Raw genomic sequence first — 25,372 nt, 5'->3', positions numbered from 1 at the left:
AAAAAAAGGAATGTTGATACCAGGTGGACACGCCATCGATGAATATCTATCCACATGTCTTCTAAAATCGCATCACTTATCTTAGACTCAAATGCTTCATTGTTACATCACTTCTTCTTTTTAACAATCTGCCAATGTACAAGAGAGCCGTTAATTTAGTCAAGAGCATTGGGTTTCCCGAGCACCAAAGAATTATATCTTCAATCTTTCAGACAAGCACTCTGATCTTGGAACTATTTCCACGATCGACAGATGTCAAAGCAATCATCCACAGTGCATCTTCATCCTTCATACTCTATCGCAGAATACTGCGTGACCTGTGATGTTTTATCTACTTTTGGGTTTCATCTAATGTACATCCTGCAGTCACATTGCCTTTTGTCTGCTACGATGACTATATATGCCACAAAACGGAGGCGATTCTACAGCGGAAATACTGGGACTATGGCTTTAAAAAAGCTTTCGAGGGTTGTAGAAGGTTTTTGTTGGTGGTATGAGCGCAAATGAGCCTGTCCGAGTGATTTCAACGAGGATAGACTTTATTAGGTATTTTTATCCTGAGGCCTAATATGTATACATATCTAATGTAATTGGCTCGGTTGCTAGAAAGGAGAGAGATGAAGAGAGAGCCGGAAATTTTCCCTTGTTAGTTCAATTATTCGGGAAATAGCAAATATAAACAACAAACTAACCGGGGGAGAATTCAAGGAATCCATGCCTCAACGCATCCAAATCTACCTATAAGAAACAGCGCAACAGCACCGTGTCCAAAGTCTGTATGATATTCCAGGCTTCAGATAGTTCCTGAGTAAGGGGCTTCTCCTCTGCGACAATATCGTCGTCCTACCAAGGTACTAATGGAGGAAGAAACAAAAGTGAGTAGTGACGCGGAAGCGAAAGTCGAGAGAGAAGATGGAAGAGAGAGAGAGCAGTAAAACATAGAGTTTCTTGATTTCATTAAGGATTATGATGAGGCATAGGAGTTTTGTGAGTATTTGGAATATTTGGAGTAGGTTTGATCTTGCACTTTTCACCGGATGATTTTCTCGTTTAAATGCGATAGTATGGTATCACATCTAGATAGATCAGGTAGAAAGAATATTGTTTTTTTTATCTCATCGTCGTTGTAGACTGTTTAATTGTACCTCGACTATAACCGTACATTCATTCACCTTGCGGATGATTTGATAGTATCACGAAATATCCTCAATCCTTCAACGTATATCAAAATTAGTTGAGGACGAATTCAAAGGATAGTTTTAGCAGAGTCGTTGCGGTGATACCGGGCAGTTTTCCATAAAATAGGCTTTCTAATCCTGATATTTCTGATCTGGAGCTGATATTTTATTTCAACTTTACATGTAGGAGTATCCGAACAGGCTGAGGGCTGGCGTCTTGATATTGATATTGATAGGGGAGGGTTACGTAAATTGGGGTGGTTATCTTTCCCCATATTTTCGTGAAAAGTGGAGTTGGGTTTGGAAACGGGATATTGACTAAACCTGCGGGGATTTATCTATATATTCTGTTTACTCAAATATATATGTAGGAGTTTTGCAAGTGACCAAATTAATCAGAAAGATCGAGATTGGAGAGAGATGTCATTGTAATAAGTGAAGATGCAGTATCCTAGCAGAAAGATGAAGACATGCATGGAGGAACGATTTTGGTTCTTCAATTCTATATTCAAGATAGGATAAGAAGGTCTACGAAACGTTATGCCGGAAGTAAACTTCTAACCTGCATGCTGATAAGGTATGATAAGGAAGATTGATTGGTGCGAGATAAAAGATAAGCATTGGATTGTGTTCTTGCGGGCAGTTTTACGACTAGTCTGACGTCGTGACAATGTGATAGTTTCTTCAAATGATATATGTTTTGTTGAATATTTGCTCAATTATCATTTCAAATGGATGCAAAAAAACTCTTGAGATGCATTGATAATGTACCTTTATATACATATATGAAAGATGGAAAGATTCAACGATAGGAATCAGAGGGACATGTGAAGCTGGAGAAACCAAATAAGACCAAATAAAATCTAGACCATGATAAAGATAAAGGAAAGGAAAACAAATCCATCAAGAGAAATCTACCCGATGCCACTTCTTGATAGCAGGGGCTCAAGGCTAAACCTTCCTTATTAAGTATAAGATGTGATAGCTGTTGTACGACCCCTTCGGCCCTATGAGCAAATACGCTTCAAATGAAACCCTGTCATGCCCTCCAGGCGGCAGACAGTTAATAAACGTCCGTTGTACTACATAGATATGCCACGTCCAAGAAATCTTCTCTTGATTCAAAACAATCATCCTCAGATTGAAGATGGCCACTTTGTCACATTCGAAGAGCAACGCATCGGCCCATAATGACCTGATAAGTCGCCCGTCTGTCACAACAGTGTTACCTGCAGGAGATATCGCAAATCTTGAAAGCTTGAGTGCGGATGAAGCTACACTGACGGCTTTGGGTTATAAACAAGAGTTCAAACGAGAATTCTCACTATGGACAACCTTTTGTGTTTCGTTCGCAGTATTGGGATTGCTGCCCAGTTTCGCAAGCACGTTATATTATGGGATGGGATATGCTGGTACTGGAGGAATGGTTTGGGGGTGGTTGATTAGTTGGTTCTTCATTCAGTGTGTCGCTATGGGAATGGCTGAATTGTGTTCGAGTATGCCGACTAGGTGAGTGTTCTTGGATGATGTTCAAAGATGAAAACGCTAAATGTTTCTAGTGGTGGATTATATTATGCTGCTGCGGTACTTGCTCCCCCAGGCTGGGGCCCTTTCGCAGCTTGGATAACAGGATGGTCCAATTGGATGGTACAAATCACAGGAGCACCAAGTGTGGACTATGCGCTCGCTGCCATGGTTCTTGCTGCGGCCTCAATCACCCATCCCGAGTATGAGCCAACCAATTATCAGACATTCCTATTGACGGTCCTGATCATGATCATTCATGCATGTATATCAAGTATGCCAACATTATGGATTGCGAAGTTCAACTCGTTTGGATCGACATTGAATATGATAGCTTTGTTGGTGGTAATCATCATGATTCCAACGTCGGTTACCGGGACTGCCACAACACCTAAATTCTTTCCTTCGAAGGAGGTCTGGTCCATTCAGAATGGCACTGATTGGCCAGACGGAGTCGCGGTCTTGATGTCTTTTATCGCCATCATTTGGACGATGTCTGGATACGATGCTCCTTTCCATCTCTCGGAGGAGTGTAGCAACGCCAACATCGCAGCTCCACGAGCTATCGTCCTGACTAGTGGGATTGGAGGTCTTATGGGATGGGCTTTGCAGCTTGTTGTTGCTTATACTGTCATCGATATAACCGAAGTTCTTGATTCCCCTCTCGGGCAGCCATGGGCATCGTATCTCGTTCAAGTGATGCCACAGAAGATTGCGCTCGCTATTCTTGCCATCACTATCATGTGCGCATTCTTCATGGGCCAAGGATGCATGGTGGCCGCCTCCCGTGTGACTTTTGCTTATGCCCGAGATGATTGCTTTCCGTGTTCTTGGTGGATCAAGAAAATTAATGAGTATACTTATACTCCAGTCAACGCTGTGTGGTTCAATACAGTCATAGGCTGCCTTCTCTTGTTGTTGATCTTCGGCGGAACAGTAGCTATTGGCGCGATCTTCTCCGTCGGCGCTATCGCAGCCTACGTTGCTTTCACCATCCCTATCTTCATTCGAGTATTCTTTGTCGGGGACAGGTTTAGACCTGGACCATGGCATCTTGGTAAATTGAGTAAGCCAATCGGAATGGCCGCCTCTGCTTTTATTCTTGTAATGATGCCGATTCTCTGCTTTCCGGCTTACAAAGGCAATGACCTTACTGCCTCGCTGATGAATTGGACAGTGGCTGTATACTTCAGTCGTAAGTATCTCTAAATTTTGCTTTATTGTATCCATCTTCGGCGGCTAATAATAGATTCAGCGATGAGTATGGTAATGATCTGGTGGTTTGTGTCAGCACACAAATGGTTCAAGGGACCTGTGATCAATGTCGAGGTAAATTACATACGTCCCATACCAACATTCCAGCCACGAAGGCTAACACGGGTAATCCTAGCATCATATGATGGGTACAGACCCAGAAGAAATTGTGGAAGGAGTCGAGGATAGTTCAGATGATGGAAAGAACAGGCCGAAGTCTTTCGAGACGAAGCGCGACCTGGCAGGGATTCGGGCTCCTATAACCTCTGAAATGACCCAGTGAAAGTGTCTGGGTCTACAAGCATGTTAGCATTAATATATATTGAGACAGTAGGAATGGTAGATGTACGTTGGCACTTAGATCCGTGATTAGTTGTTTTTCTCCTGCATCAATTGCAAAAAAATCATAGTAACGAAAACTCCAATTCCGAATACCATACAGGAGACTGGCTCCATGTCAGTTGTTTTTTGTGGTCCAATTTTTGTTAAGGGCCAAGTAAAGTGCAATGAGGTCTTTGTTGTTGGGGCTTTCTGATAGAGCTTGAAGAGATAGTTGGAGTTAGATGCAAAGTATGAGGACAGAAGGAAGATATACTCTTCACCTCCCGCTGGCAGCGAGATCGCCTTCACCTACAATTGGGATCTACAAAAAAGGCATGCGGGATTTTTGCTTCGTGAGTTGGATATAAAATCCCTCATCATGACAACCCCTCAACTTTCCCAAGAAATTCGCGCGCGAACGATAGGATTTAGTGTAGTTGTACGACAGGCTTTGACTAATGGGAATGAAATCCATCCCACACGGTCTCAGTAACAATATGAAAATAGTTGAATGACGATGGGATATCATGAATAGAGCGGGAGTACGAGGAGGAAACGACGAAAATGTAGATAAAGTCGAGCGACATGACTAAAAGATTTTATGCCCAAGAGGACCCCCACTCGAGGCAAATATGGAAGATTTCAAAACTAGGATAGTGAGAAGAAATAATTGATAATTCCGATAATGGATGTTTTGAAGTTTCACCAAGTTGGAGGATACACTACATCTTCCACTTGCTTGCCCCTCTTGTTCCCATGCATCAGGATATCGACTATATTCGGACCATTGTTCCCACATCCCCACAGTTATCAATTTTCTAAACCAGCTAGGTTCTTAATTCTCACTTGCGTTGCGATAAACAGCATTCATGTGTTAATATAGTCAAGGTAACTCAAGGTAGCGCAAGACAGAGAACGAACAGAGAAATGTGAACTCATGCCTCAATATTCAGGCTTCTACAAAGCAATGTATCTTAGAGTTCGCCTGGCTCTCTTTACCTAGCGTTCAGACTTATAGAACACTTTTAATTTGTTTCCACCCTTCGTAGCATATTGTGGTGCGCTATAAAAACATGATAGGAAGGGTGTGCACATATATTTTTACGTGAGTGGCAAACCCTAGGCACGAATGTCGTTCAAAGTCGTTCGAAAGCCCGAGGGCGGGGATGCTTCCTTGTTATCTCCATCGAATTACGACGACGACGCACCGTCTATACATTCAGAGCGCAGCAGTCAAGATGACGACAGTGATGATGATAAGGTACTTAAAGGGGCACGAACGTCGGCGGATATTAGGAAATACGATCGGGGTGTGTTAGAAGAGGAAGAAGAAAGGGACGAGCTACTGGAGCGGAATCGACAGGGCGGGAAGAGGAGAGGTAGCGCATTGGAAGGAATAAGCTCCGGGCTTAGAGGTCTATGGAGTAAGAGCCATGTTTTGTTACCTGGAGCCGATGATGGAGGCTCCACAGATCAGAACGACAAAGCCGATTCAGAAGACAAACGACGCCAAAGGAGAATTAGAAGGCAGAGAAAGAAAGAAAAATTGATGGAAGATGCAAGTCATGGCGAACCTGGAGAGTTAATGATTGAGATGGAAGGGGGGCGCATGAAAGAAGGCAGTGTGACAGGTTCAAGCAGCGAAACCGATGAGAGTGACGATGTCGATAGACGTGGCTTGCTCAACATACGGGACAAGACAGTACAACGAAAAAAGGCGAAATGGGCTTGGTGCGCTATATACCTTTTGATTGCAGCAGGTTTTGTGGCTTTGGTATTGGTGGCGTGGAAATTGTCGCTGAAGGCACGTTTCACTAAAGTCCACCAAAATATTTTGAGCAATGGCACAGCTTTATTCGCTCCAACAACAATTCTGATAAGCTTAGATGGTTTCCGAGCCGATTTCTTAAAGCGGGGCATCACGCCTAGATTAAATGCTTTTGTGGAGGAGGGGATCTCGCCTGTGTATATGATGCCTAGTTTTCCTTCTGTCACCTTCCCAAACCATTATACATTGGTTACTGGTCTCTACCCAGAATCACATGGAGTTGTAGGAAATACGTTCTGGGACAAGGAACTACAAGAAAAATTCTACTACACCAAATCTGAAGCGATGAACAAGAAATGGTGGGGTGGTGAACCTCTCTGGGTCACTGCTGAAAATCAAGGAATTAGAACTGCCATTCACATGTGGCCAGGAAGCGAAGCACATATTATGGATGTGGAGCCGGCATACTTGGATAAATATAACGGGAAAGAATTGCTGTCGAAGAAAGTCAGCCGAGTACTTGAGCTCCTGGACAAGCCTGGACAGGAGGATAACCAAGCAGAAATAGCTGATACGAGACCTCAACTCATCGCAGCGTACGTGCCAAATGTTGATCAGCATGGGCATCTTTATGGACCAAATAGTACTGAAATTAGGACAACAATATCAGAGGTGGACACTATGCTTGATCAATTGTTCCAAGGACTAGAGGCAAGGAACTTGACAAATATTGTCAACGTTGTCGTTGTTTCGGATCATGGAATGGCTACTACAGACACAAACCGCCTTGTTCAATTAGAAGATATTGTTGATACTAGTCTAATTGAGCACACTGACGGCTGGCCCTTGTATGGACTTCGGCCGAAAGATCCTGCGCACCTTCAAGGCCTTTACGATAGTTTGGCTGCGGAAGCTGCCATTAATCCGAATTTTGATGTATACCTACGTGATGTCAATATGCCTGAACGTTATCATTTCTCCAAAAATGAACGTATCGCTCCCCTATGGATTGTTCCAAAGACTGGTTGGGCAATTGTCACGAAGGATGAAATTGATGTAGTTGAAGCAAAGGCGAAAGGCATTGTCTATCATCCTCGAGGTTTGCATGGCTACGATCATGAAAATCCGCTCATGAGGGCTATTTTCATCGCTAGAGGCCCTGCTTTCCCGCATGAGCCAAATAGCCGCGTTGAACCTTTTCGTAAGTTCTCTACTGTCTTCCTCAGCCAAATCTTACTAATATGATGCAGAAAATATTGAAGTATACAATATAATTTGTGACTCTCTCGCTCTTACACCCAAACCGAATAACGGTACACTACGCCTACCGCTCAAGCCTGTTGGACTCCACTCGCCCGACACATCCCCTCCCGAACCTGCTGACCCAGAGCCTGTTCCTTCGAAATTAGACTCTCCAACGAACGGGACTCTATCTATATCGCAGATTGAAGCTAGCCCTGCGGCAGATCTAGAACCGGTTCCTTCGAAATCAGACTCTTCAAAAAATGGAACTCTATCTATATCGCCTATTGAAGCTAGTTCTGCCGCAGATCCTAATGTGGTTTCTCCACATATGGTAGGTGTTGATACACCAGAAGACTTGGAGGATCCAAATGTGGACAGGCCGGTAGTGGGAGACGAAAGTAGTACGACAAATGATGCAAAGCATTGGTGGGCATGGTTCAAGGGAGAACTGGACGAGTTTAAAGGCTGGGTTTCTGATCTGGCCCATGGAAATGGGAAGAATGAGACTCAAGCGTAATAGAATTGTTTTTAATATTTTTTCGCTGGCCTGGGATATTCTAGGAGTTTGGAAGTAGATTTATACTGGCTGGATAGGGAATTAATCAGGAGGCGCCTAAATTAGATACCATGGTTGGAATTCACGTACAATAGATTTATTGAGACATCGCTTTATGTTTACGAACTGATGAACTGACTTTTAAACTAGCCCATCAAGTGGTTGGTGAATTGGTAAATTATGGTCCTACACAACTAAAAGGAACGTGTTTCCAATGTCTGAAACCGAATTTAGGGCAGAATGCCTAGTACTGCATTGAAATAGGAGCTAGGTATACCTGGGGTAATCTAGGGTAAGACTCATCGATATACTCTGTTTTACCTCTACAGGGTAATCATTCTATGAAATGCCACAGATGCCAGGGTACCTGCAGGTATGTGATACGTGACATTGTATACTGTATGAGCTGAATACTATACAATGTTATATTGTAATATATGTTATCATATGATATCGATCAATCGAGACATAACATTGATTAAAATAACTAGGGACAATTTAAACTTTGGATGATAATATAAGATGATAGCATACATTTGCTTTGCGGTACCCAAATACCCAACAATATTATTGAATAACCACCTCATAAAACCTCTGTGGGGTAGAGTAACCACCCTGTAAAGGTCAAGTACCCCCGGTAGAGTACAGGCGTCCATACCTGGACTCTCAAGCATTCTCCAATTTCCCATGTATAGTTCTTCTCCCGTTTACAGTTAGTTCCGAACCAGTCTGAACTTTAACATTGCCATGGACTGTAAAATCTCCATGAACATGCAGCTTTCCATTGATCTTCACACTACCATTTGCCTTGAAATCACTACTAAACTGAATGTTAGTCCGTATGTCATCACATACACAGGATATCTACTTACCGAACTTCCACATCCCCTCCAATCTCCATTTCACCTCTCGATTCCAATTTCCCCAAGACAATCCTCTGCTTCTCCAACGACTCAACAACAATCTTCCCACTACTCTCCACATTTCCCACCTCCACCGCTCCCCTGATAGTAACGGGCCCACTCGCATCTATCCTTCCTCCAACTCTGACCAATCCTCCCACTCCCTCCAGCAATACCTTGGAACTACTCTTCACATCTCCCTGTACATACACATTCCCTCTCATCTCTACACTCGCACTACTTTTCACAGTCCCCATAATCACTACTCCCCCTTTTCCCTCTCCACCATCTAATGTCACAGATGCACTCGCTTTCACATCGCCGGATACAGTAACACTATCTGATAGATTTATCTTTGCGCTGCCTCTAATGGGACCGGTTACAGTGACGTGGTGATATAACGTGATGGATGAAGAACCAGAGACTGAATCGAGGATTTTGAGGGGTCCGGAAAGGGAAACAGAGCGGGAAGATGAAACGGCGTTGGAAATCGGAATGTTTGGTGTGGCTGTGACTGGTGGGGTGTATGTGGATGTGGAGGCGGTAGAGAAGGAGGGGGAGGGAAGAGAAGAAAAATCTTGTGGGTAGCTGGAGGCGATGGACTGGGTTGGGGTGTCGTATGGCGTGTATGCGGGTGGACTTTCGGTCTCAGCATAGTCTGGGATTTGGACCTTATTATCACATGGTATGAGTACCATTTTGATGATGCCGCTGCGGGAGTTTTGGAGAAATAGAAAGTGTCACGTGGTGAGTTTGATGGGCTGTTGTGGAGGATCTTGGAGATATACGATATTATGCCGACAAATGTAACAAGGTGGATAGACTTGGAAATGGGGAATATCAAATTGATGAATATATAGAGCTAATTTTCAAGATCAATGCTGACGCAAGCGTTTTCAGCTTTCTGTTTGTAGTCAGTCTGAATAGCAGCCTAGTATTATTGTGGCTAACCCATTGTGGCTGGGCAACGTTTATAAGCCATTCTCATTGGTAGGCTCGTATGGTATTTCGAGAGAAGCAACAAATCTGGAATTTACTGGTCGAGGATGAGTATATGTATCATTTTGCGGACTGTGTTTTCTCATATAATGAGATTTTTAATGTGTGACGAGATATTAATATGAATAGCTTCAATTTGATGACTAAGCTATTAGACTTTTTATATATACTGCGGCGTTCACTTCGCGCTAAGACGCCGGATTATGCCGGTTGATCTTTCTGCGCATCACTAATTTCCCCTGCAAACAAAGTAGTTCTTTTCGCGATTAGCCAACTGAGTTTTCCCAAACTGTCATCCCCCATTATTTCAAATATACTGAGGTCAGCTTTCATCTCCTTCGCCAACCAATATCTAAGGTCAACTGCGACGAGAGAATCGACACCATAAGTGTGGATTGACCTTTGTGTTTCAATATCTTCTTCCGGTATGCGCAGAGTTCGGGCTAGCTTTTCCCTGAGCCCAGATGATGCAACCCGAGCCGCTGCGGCAGCACTCGTACCTGCAGCTGCAAATGCAGCTTTGTAGTCTACCTCTGACAGTCTTTTTTTGCTCTCGGATACGCTTCCTGTGTCAGATTTGGATGCATCAAGACCTTCCATGGCAGCGAGGTTACGGAACAATGGTCTTCTAACCCAGCGAGCCCAGTCTTCTGCATCATGAGCCTCTTCTGCAGTGTCCAACAGAACCTTCGGTATTTCCAGCCCTGTAATTATCTGTGACTTCAGCGGATCCTCCATCATGGGCAGACTGGGATCACATAGATAATCTAGTATAGCGAGATATTCTTTTTCATGAATACCGCGGTAACCTAGCTTCTTGATAGCGAGGAGCGTATCCCGATTCTCAGCCGCAAATCCTACACCTTGAATAAGACCAAGGTCTAGCGAAACGCATTTGAGGCCGCGGGAGACTCGGTAGCGCGCAAGTGCATCTTGATATGTGTTCCCGCTGGCGTAGTTTGACTGTCCACGGGTACCAACAATACCTCCAGCAGACGCGAGAAGGATGAAAAAATCTAGTGAGTCGGGAAGATGTTTATGCAGGTTCCAGGAGCCCTGGACTTTCGGTCGAACAGAGTCTTGGTAGTTTTCATAAGACATACTTTCGAAGAGGCCATCCTGGTTCAATATTTGTTAGTTTTGCATACCTGATGTGGAAAAAGATGTCTGACATACCCTTAGGACCATTGACCCTTGAATACAGCCCTTTATGGGTGGCATTGTCTTTGAGCACATGTCGAGGACAGCTAATAATGCAACTTCATCAGTTACATCGCATGGTGGTGCCGCGATGGCAATACCCTTGAGTTCCATCTCCGCGACGAATTCCAATGCAGCTTGACTCGTCGCACCTGAGCGGCCGAGGAGAATGAGATGCTTTGCACCTCGATCAGCCATCCAGGTAGCCGTACTCTTGCCCAGTCCGCCCAGTCCGCCAATGATGACGTAGCTAGAATCTTCACGGAAGCTGTACGTTGGCTGAGAAGATGGCACTGCTGTTATAATGTCATCGCTGCGCATCTCTACGACCGTCTTGCCGGTACTCTTGCCACTTTGCAAGAAACGGAAAGCATTCTCTACTTCTGAAGACCCGTAAATTTTGAGAGGGCTCGCTGCACTGATCAGGCCTTTAGCTAATAGGCTTTTAACAGACGTCATTAGCTCTTCTATCAGGGACCTCGATTCATTGAGAATAAAAGCAAGATCCATTGTACAATATGTGTTGTTTTTGGTGAACAGCATTCGTGGTAGATCTTCCAGATTCCTCTTGTCGTTCTGGGAAACGTCTATTAATCGTCCAAAGGGTTTGATAACATCAAAAGATCTGCGGATACCCTCCACATTAGCAGAATTGAGAATAACATCCACTCCGTCTGTTAGCTTTTTGAGTTTTGTTACAACGGAAGCGCCTCGACCAACGAACACATTTTGCTCTGGAATCTGATACAAACTGCAGAGAAGTTCCTTTTTCTCCTGGCTACCAACGGTGCAATATATAACTGCTTCGGCCGTTCTTGCCAATTGGATTGCCGCTTGACCAACACCTCCAGCTGCGGAGTGTATAAGAATAGATTCCCCCTTCTTCAACTTTGCTAGGTTGACTAGACTATGCCGAGCAATGCAAAAGCTCACCGGTATGGCCGCAGCAGTGGTAAAAGAAATGCTATCCGGGATCTTGAATACTTGCGAAATGGGCACGTGAAGCTTTGTTGAGAAGGCACCAGCAGCGACACCACATATACGATCTCCACTCTTCAAAGTCTCTTCTGGAACATCAGACCCAACTCGCACAACAATGCCGGAAAATTCTAGACCCAGGTAGTTGCCGGGTATTTGCCCTAAGGCGATCTGTACATCTTTGAAGGTCAATCCCGCGGCTTTGACATGTACCTCAATCTGATCTGGTGATAGCTCCTTCCTTCCCACCTCCCCCTCCTCAAATCGTAGTGTGTTCAATAATCCTGGATTGTGTATTGCGAGTGATATTTGGGTATCTGGCTTGGATCCTAACACTCGCTGTTGTGGTTTTTGCGTTGCAGTCCTTGCGGTCAAGTGGGTGTTGAGGTAATTAGCTTCAACTACACGGTTAACATAGAGGATTCTATCCTTCTCCCAATATTCATTCTCGTTACGTTCGATTGGATCAGAGTTGATGGATTTTCTGAGGACATTCAGTGAGTGCTTGACAATTGTTTCAGTTGTGCAGTTTTCTTCGAGGGCAACTTCAACGAAATTAAGATGAGGGTATTCAGAGCGAAGGCCTCTGGCCAATCCAGTTATCATTCCTAGTGCTGGGTCATTTTCTGCTCCGCGAGTCAACCATAATACACCATTAGCGGATCTGACAATCGTCTTAAGCCGCTCCCATTCGTCATCTGTTATGTTGCACAGGAACGGATTGTCAATCTCAAGGAGGGAGATGCAAACCGAGTCTTTGAGATCCGCGGAAGTAATCTCGTTGCAACCAATCACATCTGTTGATATGCCATGGAAGATTAATGCAGATCTCAAGTATGCGACAAGTGGCGTTTCTTTTTTGTATCTTTCCGCAACAACGATGACTGTCTTCGGTATTGGTGGTAAGATGTTGGAAATTTTATCGCCAGCGGGTTTTGATATAATGACGCTCATGGTGTGTCTATGATCTTCGAAGTCTCGAAGACATATGTCGGCCCCAGTGAAACCGGCATTCTTCAGTTCGCTGCTCCAGGTGTCGTCTGACATTAATGGGCCCCAAAATCGATGTTCTTCGGTACTCAACCACCAACCTGGGAGTAGCCCGAATATGAACGGAATTCGCAAGGCTTCCAAATTGCACGGTTCAATGATGAGCAATGTACCATTACTGGAAAATCAGTGTCTGTTGGTATAAGGGTATTCAGAAGATACATACGGCTTTAACATTTTATGCACATTACCAAGAGTATTCTCGAGATTAGCCGTGGCGTGCAGGACCTGTCTCCAGTAAATACCAAAACGCTTTAACAGTTCTCTGTGAAACTTACAGCAGAGGCAACCACAACATCATATTCGCCAACATTAAGTCCTTGTTCAATTGGATCCTTTTCAATATCAAGGACCTTAAACTCCATAACATCAACAAAGTCGCTGAAGCGTTGCGAGGCAGCTTCGAAGAATCCCGGGGATATATCAGTGTACGTGTATTTACCCAGTCTAGGCTCACCTTTTTCGTCGTTCCCGTGTTTTCCCAATTTGTCCAGGATTGAAGCAGTGCTTCCTCCAGTACCTGCACCAATTTCGAGGATTTTCAACGTTGGATCTTTGTGGGCCAAAAGATCAATGTAGGTTGATGCCTTTTTATTGCTGGGGACGAATGTCAAGCCTCCATAGAACCCTTTGGCAAGGTCATCGTTGAAGAGAATACCTAGTGCATCGACATCACCGATGAGTATCCTTGCCAGATTCTTGCCTACTTCGTTAATTAAATCCACCTCCGCGCCACTTTCAAGCTCTGATGAAAGCATCTGAAAATATTCTTCATCACTCAAGGATGGCTTGTTTTCTTCTGGATTAGGGATCGGATTTGCGGATGTATAATCATCAACTTGCTTTCTCATCCATTCGATGTACTTGGAAGTATGATGGCTTTCGCCAGAATACGCTCTTCGGTTTAATTCCTCCAGTGCATGATAGATGTAGAAAGTACAAAGTAATTCTGCTTTATCTATAAATATGGGGTCATGGAAGTCATCTTTATTGACCGTTGCACAACAAACAGTGGAGCACTCTTCATCTGTGAGCAAATCCACAGCGGGCTTCCAGTCAATATCGAAAGCTAGACGAGCATCACCTGCACTAGATGGCTCCAAACTCGTGATTGCTGTCGCTCGGTACCCCTCGAGAACTATTTGACATTCATGTGCAAGATTGTCAAACGCCACAACGCTAAACTCCGTATCTCGATAGCCCTGGAAGGTTGGATGAGTGAAAATCTGAATAGTCTGGTTTTCGGCGTGAAGTAACAAATCGTTGGAGATCCACAGCTTCTCAATTTTCGTCGGCACCATTGTCCGTAAGGGATTGGATGTTCCTTTGGACTCAGCTGCTGCTGTGAGATGCATGACGGCATCGAGAGCTGTGGGATGTATCACGTGGTCGAGAGTAATGTGGCTGTCTTTTACCTTTTTCATCCATTCCCGCGGTTCCAGACAAGCGGTTGCTTCGCATTCGTTATTCCAACGCACCTGCTTGAGTGCTTGGAAAGTGGGCCCGAAACCAAAGCCAAAGGATGCGAGATTTTCATAAAGATCTTTCGAATCAAGAAGACGTGTGCAGCGAGCAACTCCATTTTTCCAAATCGAATGAAGATGGTCGTCGTTTCTCGGGCCTAGTATTTCTGCATCATTTACTTCTTCATACTCCGTCACAATGGTACCACAACATATCTCTGCCCACTGTCCCGATGAACACAGATAGAGGTTGAAATGCTTACGATCCGATGAATTTGTGTTGTCCTTTGCAGGGCGAAGATGGAATTGAGTCTCAACACCTTCAGCATCAAGACTTACTAGCAAGGCTTTGAAAAATGACACATTCTCAATATTGTAGCTGGCAATTTTTGAGTTTGGTCTAGCCGTTTGTCGTGAGGCTTCAATTGCCATCACGAGCATACCAGCTGCTGGATACAGTTCCGAGCCGTTGAATTTGTGGTCTTTGATCCAAGGAAGCTCCGAGACTCTAATCATATTTCTCCACTTTGCTTCTAGTGGATTCCAGTCTGTCGTCCGAACACCCAGAAGCTCGTGCCGTGGGAACTCGCTAAAGCGGTAGTTTTCGCTAATTCTACTTTCCAGCCAGTATCCCTGTGAATGATTGAATGGGTACTCTGGAAGGTCGCACAGAGGCTTGAGATCGGCCTCTACTCGCTGAGGGCAATTTAGTGCAAGGATATCGCTCTTGTAGCCACGACAATGTAGCTTTCCCACCAGGTCCATCATCGATCTGATGGCATTTACGCCATTCCTAAGAGTTGTATCGTATGATGCCTCGCTCAGAGTGTCATCTGCGAGAATTGTTTCATTCACAGCCCTTTGGAGTGCTGCATGAGGCCCAACCTCTACTAGGCACAGAGGAGCAATTTCTGTCTGCTCGGGCTGCACTCGCAACAACGTCGCACAAAGCTCACTAAGCGCAGGGGCGAATTTGACTTGCGATACCATGTTCTCTACCCAATAATCTGGTTGGGAAAGTCGATCTGATGTAGCGAGTGCTCCAGTAACTGAGGAAAACATGGTTGGGAATGCTTTCGTAGTTAGCGATACCTCTCGGGGAACAATTCCTCGAATACATTTTAAGTATTCGGAGGCAATTTCCTGCATATGTGAAGAATGGTATGCGACAGGAACCTGCAATTTGCGTGCGAAAATCCGTTGCGTGTTCATGAGAGACTTCATGAGATCTACGCACTCCTCATCGCCTGTGAGTGTGATGTTCTTGGGACTGTTGACACAGCCAACAACCAATCGCTTGGGCCCTAGTTGAGCAGCCACTTGGTCTAGGTATGATACAATTTCTGCCTCCGATAAAGCAACAGCTATCATGGCGCCATTGCGTCGCTTCTTTTGAGCCAGTCTATTTGCCAGAGCGCCCCGATGATACGCGATCTTGTACGCCGATTCTTTCGATATCCCTCCGGCACAATAAGCCGCGGCAATTTCTCCAGATGAGTGCCCCACAACTGCATGTGGGGAGATGTTCCACTCTTCTAGGAGTTCAACTAGAGCTATCTGAATGACTGTGCAAAGTGGCTGTGCCAGGGCGGGATTGTCGACGTTGGATGAGTCTTTACTTCGCTTGAGCTCCTCTTAGCGCATGTTAGCTCAAACTCCCACCTTTCAAGAAAGAATCGCAGTTAAACATAGCTTACCAGTAAGTTTCCATGCACAGCCCAAGGAAGTGGTTAAATATTTCTCAGCATGGCTCAGAACTTTTTGGAACGTGGGGTAAATCATTAACTCTCTTCCCATAGCATACCACTGTGCTCCTTGTCCAGTAAACACAAAGACTAGATTTGGCTGAAGTGAGGCGGATGAACGAACTGGTTTGGACAAGCTTCCAGCAGACAGTTCATGGTGAATGTTTTCGATAGAAATCGCAACTAGGAAAGACTTCCATGGCAAGTTGCTTCGTCTTCTTGAGAGTGTATACGCTAAGTTATCAAGAAAATCGGCCTTTTCACTATGTAAAGTTTGGAAATACTTCTGGTAGCTTGTGGAGAGTCGACGCAGACCACCTTCATCGGATGCTGACCAGACAAATAATCTATATTTCTCAGGATCCGTTGTCTGGATTTCTGTGCCATTATTTGTGCCGTTTGTCGTGCCGTAAGTTCTGCCATTAGTCGTACCGTTGCTCATGCCATTTGTATGTATGACCTTTGGAGGCGAAGAGACCGTCTGGTGCTTGCCAGCGAGCTTACGAGATTTCAGGTAATGATATGCATCATCAACAATCACATGAGCATTCGCACCTCCGTAGCCGAACGAGTTTACGGATGCTCGACGAAGTCCTTCCTTGGGCCAGGCCATTGTGTCTGTTGGAAACTAAGCAGCTTATAGTTAGCTCAATCACAAACAGATTCATATATAGATTTATGTGGGTTACTAACCTTAAGTTTCCATTCATCAGCTAGGATCTCGGGGTTAAGCTTTTCAAACCATATGTTGCGTGGTATCACTCCTTTTTCCAAGATAAGAATCGTTTTAATTAGGCCGGCGAGACCAGATGCTCCTTCTAAGTGACCAATGTTGGATTTTACTGCTCCTACTACCAAGGGCTCGTCTACATGGTCTTTGAAGGCAATCCCGATCGCTCCGGCTTCTCTAGGGTCTCCAATTGGCGTCCCGGTTCCATGCGCTTCGAAGAATCCAGTGTCCTTGAAGTCTAGCCCTGCTCGATGGTAGGTTTCTTGTATCAGGGATGCTTGAGCCTCTTTGCTGGGCTGCGTGATACCAGGAGTCCTGCCGTCTTGGTTGGTCCCTGTGTTTCTAATGACAGCTCTGATTATGTCATTGTCTTTCAATGCTTGCTTAATTGGCTTTAGCACCATCACGGCTGTCCCTTCTCCGCGTGCATACCCGTTGGCACGATGGTCGAAACTGTAGCAGACGCTATCTCTTCCCAAAAAACCTAGGTTGGACAATGGTATCGAATTTGTGTCGGGGTTCAACATCAAGTTGCATCCGGCGACAATCGACATGTTACTTTCTCCCGATCGTAGATTATCGACGGCCAAATGCAGTGCAACTAGACTGCTTGAGCACGCGGTATCCAGAGAAATGCTGGAACCCCGCAAATCGTAGAACCAGCTCAATCGGTTTGCCAGCATGGCTGTCCCTGTTCCAACAGCTACGTACTTCGCTTGCATTTGGGGGTCTCTGTTGATCATAGCTTCGTACTCTCGTGAAAATGAGCCCACATAACATGACGTGCGTGAGCCAATTATAGAAGCCATAGGCATTCCAGCGTTTTCCAATGCGTGGTATGTGCATTCAAGAAGACTTCTTTGCTGGGGATCCATACATACCGCCTCGGCAGGCGGCATAGAGAAGAAAGGCGCATCAAACAGAGAAATATCCTCCTTGAGGAAATGCCCGCCTCTAGCGTTCATCTAAGTCGCATCAGTATAAATTCTAGTTCAAGGGAAGAAAACCTTGGGAGATCGTGGCGGATCTATTCCACAGCTTGACTTACAGAATCATGTCTGTCTGCACTGGGGTGATAGAAGGAGTCAATATTCCAACGATCTTTGGGCACATCCGTCATTGCAGACCGTCCATCAACCAACATCTTCCAGAAATTCTCCGGTGTATCAGCATCTTGCGGGAAATTGAGTCCAAAACCGACCACAGCAATAGCTTCAAGCTGATCTTCCTGTGATTCATCTGGAGTCATTGGGATGAAGCTATTGGCTTCTTCAACTGTAAGTGATTGAGGCATGTCGTCGTGTTTATTACTCTTACATGGATATGATTGTTAATAGAGTAAACACTGACTGGGAATTTGTAATGTAGGTTTTCAGTCTGAAAGGCTCTAATATGAAAAGCTCATATAGAAGATCACAGTCTAAGACACAGTCCTGATAAAGAGCTGCTTTATTCTTCCGAGTTCATTCACAAAACACCAACCCAAGTCATTGCAAGTTAGCAAAATACACAACCCTAGAGTTTCTTCAATTGGTGCTGGTCTTACTCTGCGCCGCGGCGGAAACCCCCCGGCAGACGTTTAGAAGCCTAAGCTTAGAAGCTTATAGTACATTTAATTAGTAAGTTCGGTGTCTGAAAGGGGCTTCTCGATGGGACATAGTACCAGAATGTGGCGAGGTGCATAGTGGTTGTTGATCATCATAGTAAGATTACTAGAATGTGACAAGGTGCGTAATGCTTGTTGATTATCATATAGCCAAAATTCTTTAATCGCTCTGCCACACCGGGTTGCAGAAGGATCTAATCCAGATACGCGCTATAGATTTCGACGTCTCGAAAAAGCCCCAAGTAATCCTCTAGATCCTTCAAAGTTTCGAGATTTTACCTTTCATTCACTAGTTTTAGCAACTATATTCTATTGTCATATCTTAATCACTTGCCTACTCAAATATATTTACGCCATCGGCATTCAAAATCGTTCCGCTCGTCATACTATCATGACTGTCGTTCCACTTCAGCCCAGTGGGGAAGAAGCCCTCCGGGTTTCCTCGTCCATGATTACCTTGGTGTTTATCGCATTGATACTCCGCTTCATTGCACGGTTCAAAGCCAGAGCAGGATTCCTCCTAGAAGATGGCCTCGCTCTTCTTGCAGCAGCTTTTTTCTATGTTGATCAAGGATTGTTCCTATATGGTGAAGATTTCCCGCCACAGGTTTCCAGAACATGCGCTAATATCTACATTCAAGCCGTCCTCGGAAAAGGCTCTTCTGGAGGGTCTGATGCCAGATTGATGCTTCTCCCTCAATTGGACCGATTTTTTAGGGTTCGAAAACTTGAAAGGCTGAGTAGAGTCTCAAAGCTGACATTGACGACAGATTCTTTACATTGAGGAAATAATATTCGTCATTACCATCACGGTTGTCAAGCTTTCAATTTTGACTTTCTATCGCCATATATTTACCACCCGCAAATTCAAATTTTTGACTTGGACTTTGTGCGGGATTTGTATCGTCTGGGCAATTGTTTGTATCTTTGTCGTTATTTTCCAGTGCAAGCCTATTCACGCATTCTGGAAATTTGAATTGCAGCTTACTCCAGGGGCTGCCAAGTGTATGCCATCCGGCCAAGTTATTCTTGGATTCGAGGTTTCGAACCTCTTAATTGATTTTCTAATTCTGTCTTTGCCTGTGTATATGGTACAAAAGCTTCAGCTGAAGACATCGAGAAAGATCAGTATCATTGGTATCTTTCTCTTGGGTAGCTTGTAAGTATCGACACCTACATTCGCATGATGACTGCTAACGAGCCTGCAGTGTTTGTATTACCTGTATAGTCCGGGCATACTTTATCTTTGACCCCAAAACAAAACAACCTCGTTAGTTCATCATCTTCTAATGAATGCGGTGAGACTAACTTCACCGAAGGATCTTTACCCGCAGCAATGGATTGGACAACAGTTGAATTAGCCTCAGCTATTCTTTGCGCTTGTCTGCCTACTTATGGGCCCCTTCTCAGCGGCATAGATATCACATCATCAACCGTCAAATCTTGGTTTTCATCACTTATTGGTAGTAAGCGCAATTCCCAGAACTCGAAGGCAACCAATCCAAGCTCCAAAAGCAACCATTCTCGGTACAATCAGCTTGAAGATTCTCTAAACAAATCGCAAAAGTTTCGAACCAATAGTAAGCCGTCGACAAGTGAGGAGCATTTGCATGCCGGGGGTGATTATCAAATGAATAACATTATGGTTGAAAGGAGCGTTGAAGTGGTATAGTGAAGCTTCAAGCAAGGCGCGATAATTTCTTGGTTTAGTTTAGGGATAAGTGTGCTTGGGCAACAGTATGGTAATGGAAGGGCACGAAAAGTGTAAGGCATATGAAGGAAATGAAAGGTGGAAATGAATGGGCTGGGTGGTGTGCGGGGTAATCCATCTGGTTGGTCTATGCATATTCCTAGAACATGCATAACTCTTCCTGCCCTACTACCCCAAAAATATAAAGGAGGTGAAGTCCAATTGCGCAAGCATAGTCCAAAGTGCACGCATGCGCATATGCATATTCTGTTTTGGTGTCGCTGGATGTATAGGATTGTCTCACAACCTCTAATATCTGACTTCTTTAATGGCAATTCAAGGCGGTAATGAGGTGCATTGAGTACGTATACATGTGTAAATCATGCGCACGAGGCTAGATTTGAGTAAGGCATACGCCGTGCTGAGCCTCTTAAGTGCAGTATTTTAGCTTTCCGGGCGTAACCGGTCGAAGTTTAGCAGTTTTAAGTGATTTTCTTTAAAACAACAATGCAACATCAGACGGGCTGGAGGCCGAAAATCAAGGTGAGAGCCATAATATGCAGCCAATGATACAACCCAAGACGGGCTTACAAAGCTCTACAGTTGCAGCCACCCACTATAGCTTGTGCATTGGAAGCGCCAATACGGCGCTGTGTAGTAGAAAGCCGAGAGTGTGAAAATCCGCTGACGCGTATTTCAGCATCAAGTGAAGGATCAGACAATCAATCTCTCCATATTTTTGGACTATGTAATACAATTTGTGATGAAGTTATCAAATGGACATCTACCGAAGCACTACTCGGCCGGTAAGCTGCTGATCTGAGCTGCATATGCAAAGCTCACTCAGCGCTATACTTAGCTCTGAATTAATGCGAGTAATATGTGCAGGGTCCACAATATAGTATCTTTTTGGGGCAATCTAGGACATTATTCCTCGCTTCTACCGTATAGTCGTTTACTGTAATATAATATATCAATAATTGATATATTATCTTAATAGAATTAGTTTCGTTTTAAATAATTTAATTATATTAAATATTTATTTAAAACAAATATTCAGTATATAATTTTTATTATTTAGTTTTCAAAATTAAATTTTCGATATTATAATATTTTATAATCAATATTCAATATTCAATCTTTTATTGAAAATGTCACACTCAAGAATACTGGGTAAAGTATCTTGTATTAGAAAATACTAAGCTAAGGAGAAAAGAAGAAGGAAAACAAGAGTAGAGAGTTTTCCTATGATTAAATACAAACGGGGCATGCCACGTGACCCGGAGGTGTGAGGCGTCACAGAAAATTTATAATATATGATAGAAAATCATGATACTATATTAGAAAATGAGGAATCATGTCCTAGATTGGCCCAAAAGACGTCACACACAACATGTTTATTTACTCAAGATACATCGGCTTTGCCAGTCAAAGCCGAGATGGGAGTGATTCGACGCTGCGCCGCACTAAACCAGATGTCAAAGTGAGCCCCTGCCCTGTGCTACACCCCCTCAATACACACCGAGAAGTTGCCGATCCTAAAAGACAAACGAACTCTCAGAATAAGAGCGAGGCTGATCAAAAATTTAGAACAATCGAGAGACTATCAATTGCAAATAAAACACCAAGTGAGAAATCATCACTTTCCAAGACGCTATGTCTTCACCAATCTCCGCTTCCCCGTATCAAGCCTCGCGCCTCACCCGTCAGCCATTCAAGCTTCTCTATACTACTTTTACTCTTATCACTTTACCACTCCGCATCTCCGCTATCCTACTTTACTACATTCCAAAATTTACACGCCAGCATCCAAAATGGACATACCATCAAGCTGTTGGAACTTCCATCTTTTCCATCTGGTGGCATTACACTACTGCTGTCGAATTCCGCACTGCCAAAACTCTCAAACCTGGTGGTGAAAAAGACCGCTTTGTGATAATTGACCCACCATCTACCACCGCTACTACTACTTCCCCAGCACTGTACCGCGGTATTATCGACAGTAATCCAGCTATTCGACCTATCCCCATTGGGGCGGTGTGGTTCACTTCTCCTCCGCCATCAGGCGAAACTCCAAAGATGGTTGTCATTCATTTCCATGGCGGAGCATATGTTCTCGGTGGAGCACGACAAATGGAAAGTGGCTGGGGTCCCGAAGTTCTGAGTAAACGTATTGGATATGTCCTGCAGGTGCAATACCGACTTGCCATTGAACAGAAATCATGTTTCCCTGCTGCGATTCAAGATGGTATTACAGCGTACAATTATGTATTGAATACACTTGGAGTAAAGCCCGAGAATATTGTACTATCGGGGGAATCTGCAGGGGGAAATCTAGTTTTGGCAATGCTGCGCTATTTTTCTACAGATGGCAAAAATGCTCTTCCTTTTCCAAGAGCAGGGCTATGCTGGAGTCCTTGGCTGGATATGACAACTGATACAAAAGAGCTTGATAAACATCCAAGTATCAAAACGGATTATGTTTTTGGCTCACTTATAGCATGGGGTAAAAGATGTTACATTCCTAAGGATTTATCTCCTGGACATCCATACCTCAGTCCGCTAGGGAACGAATTCGAATGTCCAGTTCCAATTTTTGTACAGACAGGCACAGCAGAGGTCCTATATAAGGACCATGTGCGATTTGTTCAGAGAATGAAGGAAAAGGGATGCAAAATTGAGTTATTAGAGATTGAGAATGCTCCACATGATACTTTTGGGGCAGGAATCATCTTGGGGTTTGCGAAAGAGGCAGAAAATGCTGCTGATCAAGCAGTAAAGTTTGTTCAAGAAGCCGGTAGTGAGCTGGTGGATATATCTCCTGCAGCCGACAATGCTAAGAGAATGCGAAAGGTGTTATGAGAGATATGGATATGTTCATATGTAGTGCATTCTGCCAGCACTTAGCTTAAATTAATTTTAGTTTCGCGATTGGCTGATTGCGAGGCGTACCACATCACTAGCAAACAAATTGTTTGCGGATATTATGCGTGAAAATTTTGACATTCAACATATACTAAAAATCTACACTTGGTAGGTAGACCGCCGCTGGAAAAGCAGAAAAACGGCGCAGTATTAACCCATTATACTGTGTGTCTTACAAACACACCTAATATAAGCGTAATCTCCAATACAAAAGCAGGGATATCCGCGGAATATCTATATATACCCCCTCAATCCCCCGTCCGTCTCACCTTGCTCCAAGGCAAGCTGTACCTTCCGGTCCCTATTCTGTCTGAACTTCATTCTATACACGACAATGTCTCGACTAAGCCAAAAAGTAATCATAATAACCGGATCATCATCTGGACTCGGTCGAGCTATCGCCCTCTCATGCGCTCGAGAAGGATGTAAACTGGTCGTCTGTGCTGATTTGATACCTTTTCCAACAAGAGTTACAGCTCAGAATACCTCGATTGAAAAAGATTCCACAGATACTAAGATTGATCTATCACTATATGACGATGATAAGCTCAAAAAGGGCAATATGGAATACACTCATGATCTGATTTGCGCGGAGTATGGAGAGGCAAAGGCGGTTTTTGTCAAATGTGATGTTACTGTGTATGTATGAGTAAAAGCCTTAGATATTGCGCTAAATCTCGTTCGTCATTTGGTTACTAACGGGAAATATTCCTAGGGAAGAAGAAGTGGAAAATGTTGTGAAAGTGGCAGTAGAAAAGGGAGGTCGATTGGATGTGTATGTTTTCAAACCATTCTGCTCAGCTGGCCATAACCTTCGATTTGAGTCAGAATTGTAGACTGAAAACTAGCTAACCACCTACCTACTTGCAAATAGGATAATCAACAATGCAGGTACAGGATCCGATGGATGTTTAATGCACGATCTTCCAAGTGAGAGATTCGAGCAGATAATGTAAGTCAAAGGACCTATTTAGCATTTCATAAAAGACAACTATTTCGTTGTCACATCTGCGGAGTTAAAGAAAAACATACTCTGCCTATCCAGCTCACACCACATCACTCTCCCATCACCAATTCCACGCAAGAGCTAAACTTTTCAATCCCCAGGAAACTCAACACCCAAGGTCCATTCAACGGCTGCAAATACGCTCTTGCTCAATTCCTCAAGCAAAATATCGACAATCACGGCCACAGAGGTCATATCGTGAATATTTCCAGTGCGGCAGGATTGGCAGGAGTACGATATGCAGGTTTGTGAAGCCGCATTTTTCTTTCCCTTTCCACTTTGAAAATTAGCGGTGCAAGAACACTGCTAATTATGATGAAAATGTTTTGATTTAGCTGCATACTCGGCATCAAAAGCAGCGGTTGTGGGAATGACGAAGTCTCTTGCTATTGACTATGCGGAGAGTAAGATTATTGTTAATGCTTTGTGTCCTGGATGTATGTTACTTAGCTGGTCCTGGAATTTCCTTGTGTTCTTTCTACATTTTATGCCTTTTCTGTGCTATGGTTTTCTTCATCTCATACTCCTTTCCCCCCTCCATCTCCTCATCCCACCCTACCCCGACTAACCCTCTCAGTCTTCAACAGCGCCATGACTCAACACCTCTTCTCCAACGATATAGCAACCAGCTACATGAAATCCGTAACACCGTACTGGAAGAATGAGGGTGGTAATATCGAGGATATCGCCAAGGCGGCGCTGTTCTTAGCTAGTGAGGATGCGGCGTGGATTACAGGAACTGCATTGGCTGTCGATGGAGGATTTTCTGCTTAGATAAAGGGGTTTCAGAGATAGATGTTACAAATGCTTTTCTTCTGAGTCACGTGGATGTGACCAGGCTCGCTGGATATCAGTAGTCCAAGAACTATTGGTATGTTCGTAGGGTTTAGTGTTGATAACTTGCAATTGCACACAGGGACTCGGGGTTGAAAAGTAGTAAACAGTAAACGGTATTTACTATTTAAGTTGGCTGGGATCGCTAGTAAAATCACGTGATAATTATCACCTGATTCTTTTTCTTCCATGGTTTGTTTTGTTTGTTTTCGTGCTCAAGATCAGTCATTTAGTATACTCTACTATTAGTTACGAATTGCATATCATTATTGTCATTACTTTAAGTCCCTGCTTGACGCCTAGTTATAAACTACCTCGAGAGCCTAGAGCACTTCCACGTGATCTAGACGGCTCGTAACATAGTCGTGGTTCGTGACAACAGGGGGATTTTATGGAAG

The 25,372-nt window shown here is 44.0% G+C and overlaps 7 protein-coding genes across 7 annotated transcripts; 4 read left to right on the top strand and 3 right to left on the bottom strand.

The window, feature by feature from the left end:
• Nucleotides 1-2,987: 2,987 nt before the first annotated feature.
• On the bottom strand, nucleotides 2,988-3,932 carry SS1G_11407 (hypothetical protein; the record flags this gene model as incomplete). Its single annotated transcript, XM_001587365.1, has 1 exon — nucleotides 2,988-3,932. The coding sequence occupies one exon, from the start codon at nucleotides 3,930-3,932 to the stop codon at nucleotides 2,988-2,990; it is 945 nt and encodes a 314-aa protein (XP_001587415.1).
• Nucleotides 3,933-5,406: 1,474 nt separating this feature from the next.
• On the top strand, nucleotides 5,407-7,807 carry SS1G_11406 (hypothetical protein; the record flags this gene model as incomplete). The annotated part of the gene is made up of 2 exons (XM_001587364.1): nucleotides 5,407-7,246; nucleotides 7,296-7,807. 2 exons carry the CDS (start codon nucleotides 5,407-5,409, stop codon nucleotides 7,805-7,807), a joined length of 2,352 nt encoding a protein of 783 aa, XP_001587414.1.
• A 705-nt stretch (nucleotides 7,808-8,512) lies between these two features.
• On the bottom strand, nucleotides 8,513-9,446 carry SS1G_11405 (predicted protein; the record flags this gene model as incomplete). Its single annotated transcript, XM_001587363.1, has 2 exons — nucleotides 8,513-8,666; nucleotides 8,719-9,446. The coding sequence occupies 2 exons, from the start codon at nucleotides 9,444-9,446 to the stop codon at nucleotides 8,513-8,515; spliced, it is 882 nt and encodes a 293-aa protein (XP_001587413.1).
• A 502-nt stretch (nucleotides 9,447-9,948) lies between these two features.
• SS1G_11404 (hypothetical protein) lies at nucleotides 9,949-18,207 on the bottom strand (the record flags this gene model as incomplete). The annotated part of the gene is made up of 8 exons (XM_001587362.1): nucleotides 9,949-10,866; nucleotides 10,924-11,381; nucleotides 11,700-13,093; nucleotides 13,142-13,203; nucleotides 13,254-16,072; nucleotides 16,136-16,811; nucleotides 16,877-17,878; nucleotides 17,962-18,207. The coding sequence occupies 8 exons, from the start codon at nucleotides 18,205-18,207 to the stop codon at nucleotides 9,949-9,951; spliced, it is 7,575 nt and encodes a 2,524-aa protein (XP_001587412.1).
• A 703-nt stretch (nucleotides 18,208-18,910) lies between these two features.
• SS1G_11403 (hypothetical protein) lies at nucleotides 18,911-20,191 on the top strand (the record flags this gene model as incomplete). The annotated part of the gene is made up of 4 exons (XM_001587361.1): nucleotides 18,911-19,237; nucleotides 19,290-19,678; nucleotides 19,728-19,789; nucleotides 19,854-20,191. 4 exons carry the CDS (start codon nucleotides 18,911-18,913, stop codon nucleotides 20,189-20,191), a joined length of 1,116 nt encoding a protein of 371 aa, XP_001587411.1.
• Nucleotides 20,192-21,865: 1,674 nt separating this feature from the next.
• On the top strand, nucleotides 21,866-23,071 carry SS1G_11402 (hypothetical protein; the record flags this gene model as incomplete). The annotated part of the gene is made up of 1 exon (XM_001587360.1): nucleotides 21,866-23,071. One exon carries the CDS (start codon nucleotides 21,866-21,868, stop codon nucleotides 23,069-23,071), a length of 1,206 nt encoding a protein of 401 aa, XP_001587410.1.
• A 397-nt stretch (nucleotides 23,072-23,468) lies between these two features.
• On the top strand, nucleotides 23,469-24,914 carry SS1G_11401 (hypothetical protein; the record flags this gene model as incomplete). Its single annotated transcript, XM_001587359.1, has 6 exons — nucleotides 23,469-23,773; nucleotides 23,850-23,909; nucleotides 24,009-24,086; nucleotides 24,242-24,384; nucleotides 24,476-24,577; nucleotides 24,718-24,914. The coding sequence occupies 6 exons, from the start codon at nucleotides 23,469-23,471 to the stop codon at nucleotides 24,912-24,914; spliced, it is 885 nt and encodes a 294-aa protein (XP_001587409.1).
• Nucleotides 24,915-25,372: the final 458 nt, after the last annotated feature.

This window comes from Sclerotinia sclerotiorum, genomic scaffold (assembly GCF_000146945.2).
Source record: "Sclerotinia sclerotiorum 1980 UF-70 scaffold_18 genomic scaffold, whole genome shotgun sequence".
In the NCBI taxonomy this organism is placed as follows: domain Eukaryota; kingdom Fungi; phylum Ascomycota; class Leotiomycetes; order Helotiales; family Sclerotiniaceae; genus Sclerotinia; species Sclerotinia sclerotiorum.
This window is presented reverse-complemented; position numbering and strand designations above follow the sequence as displayed.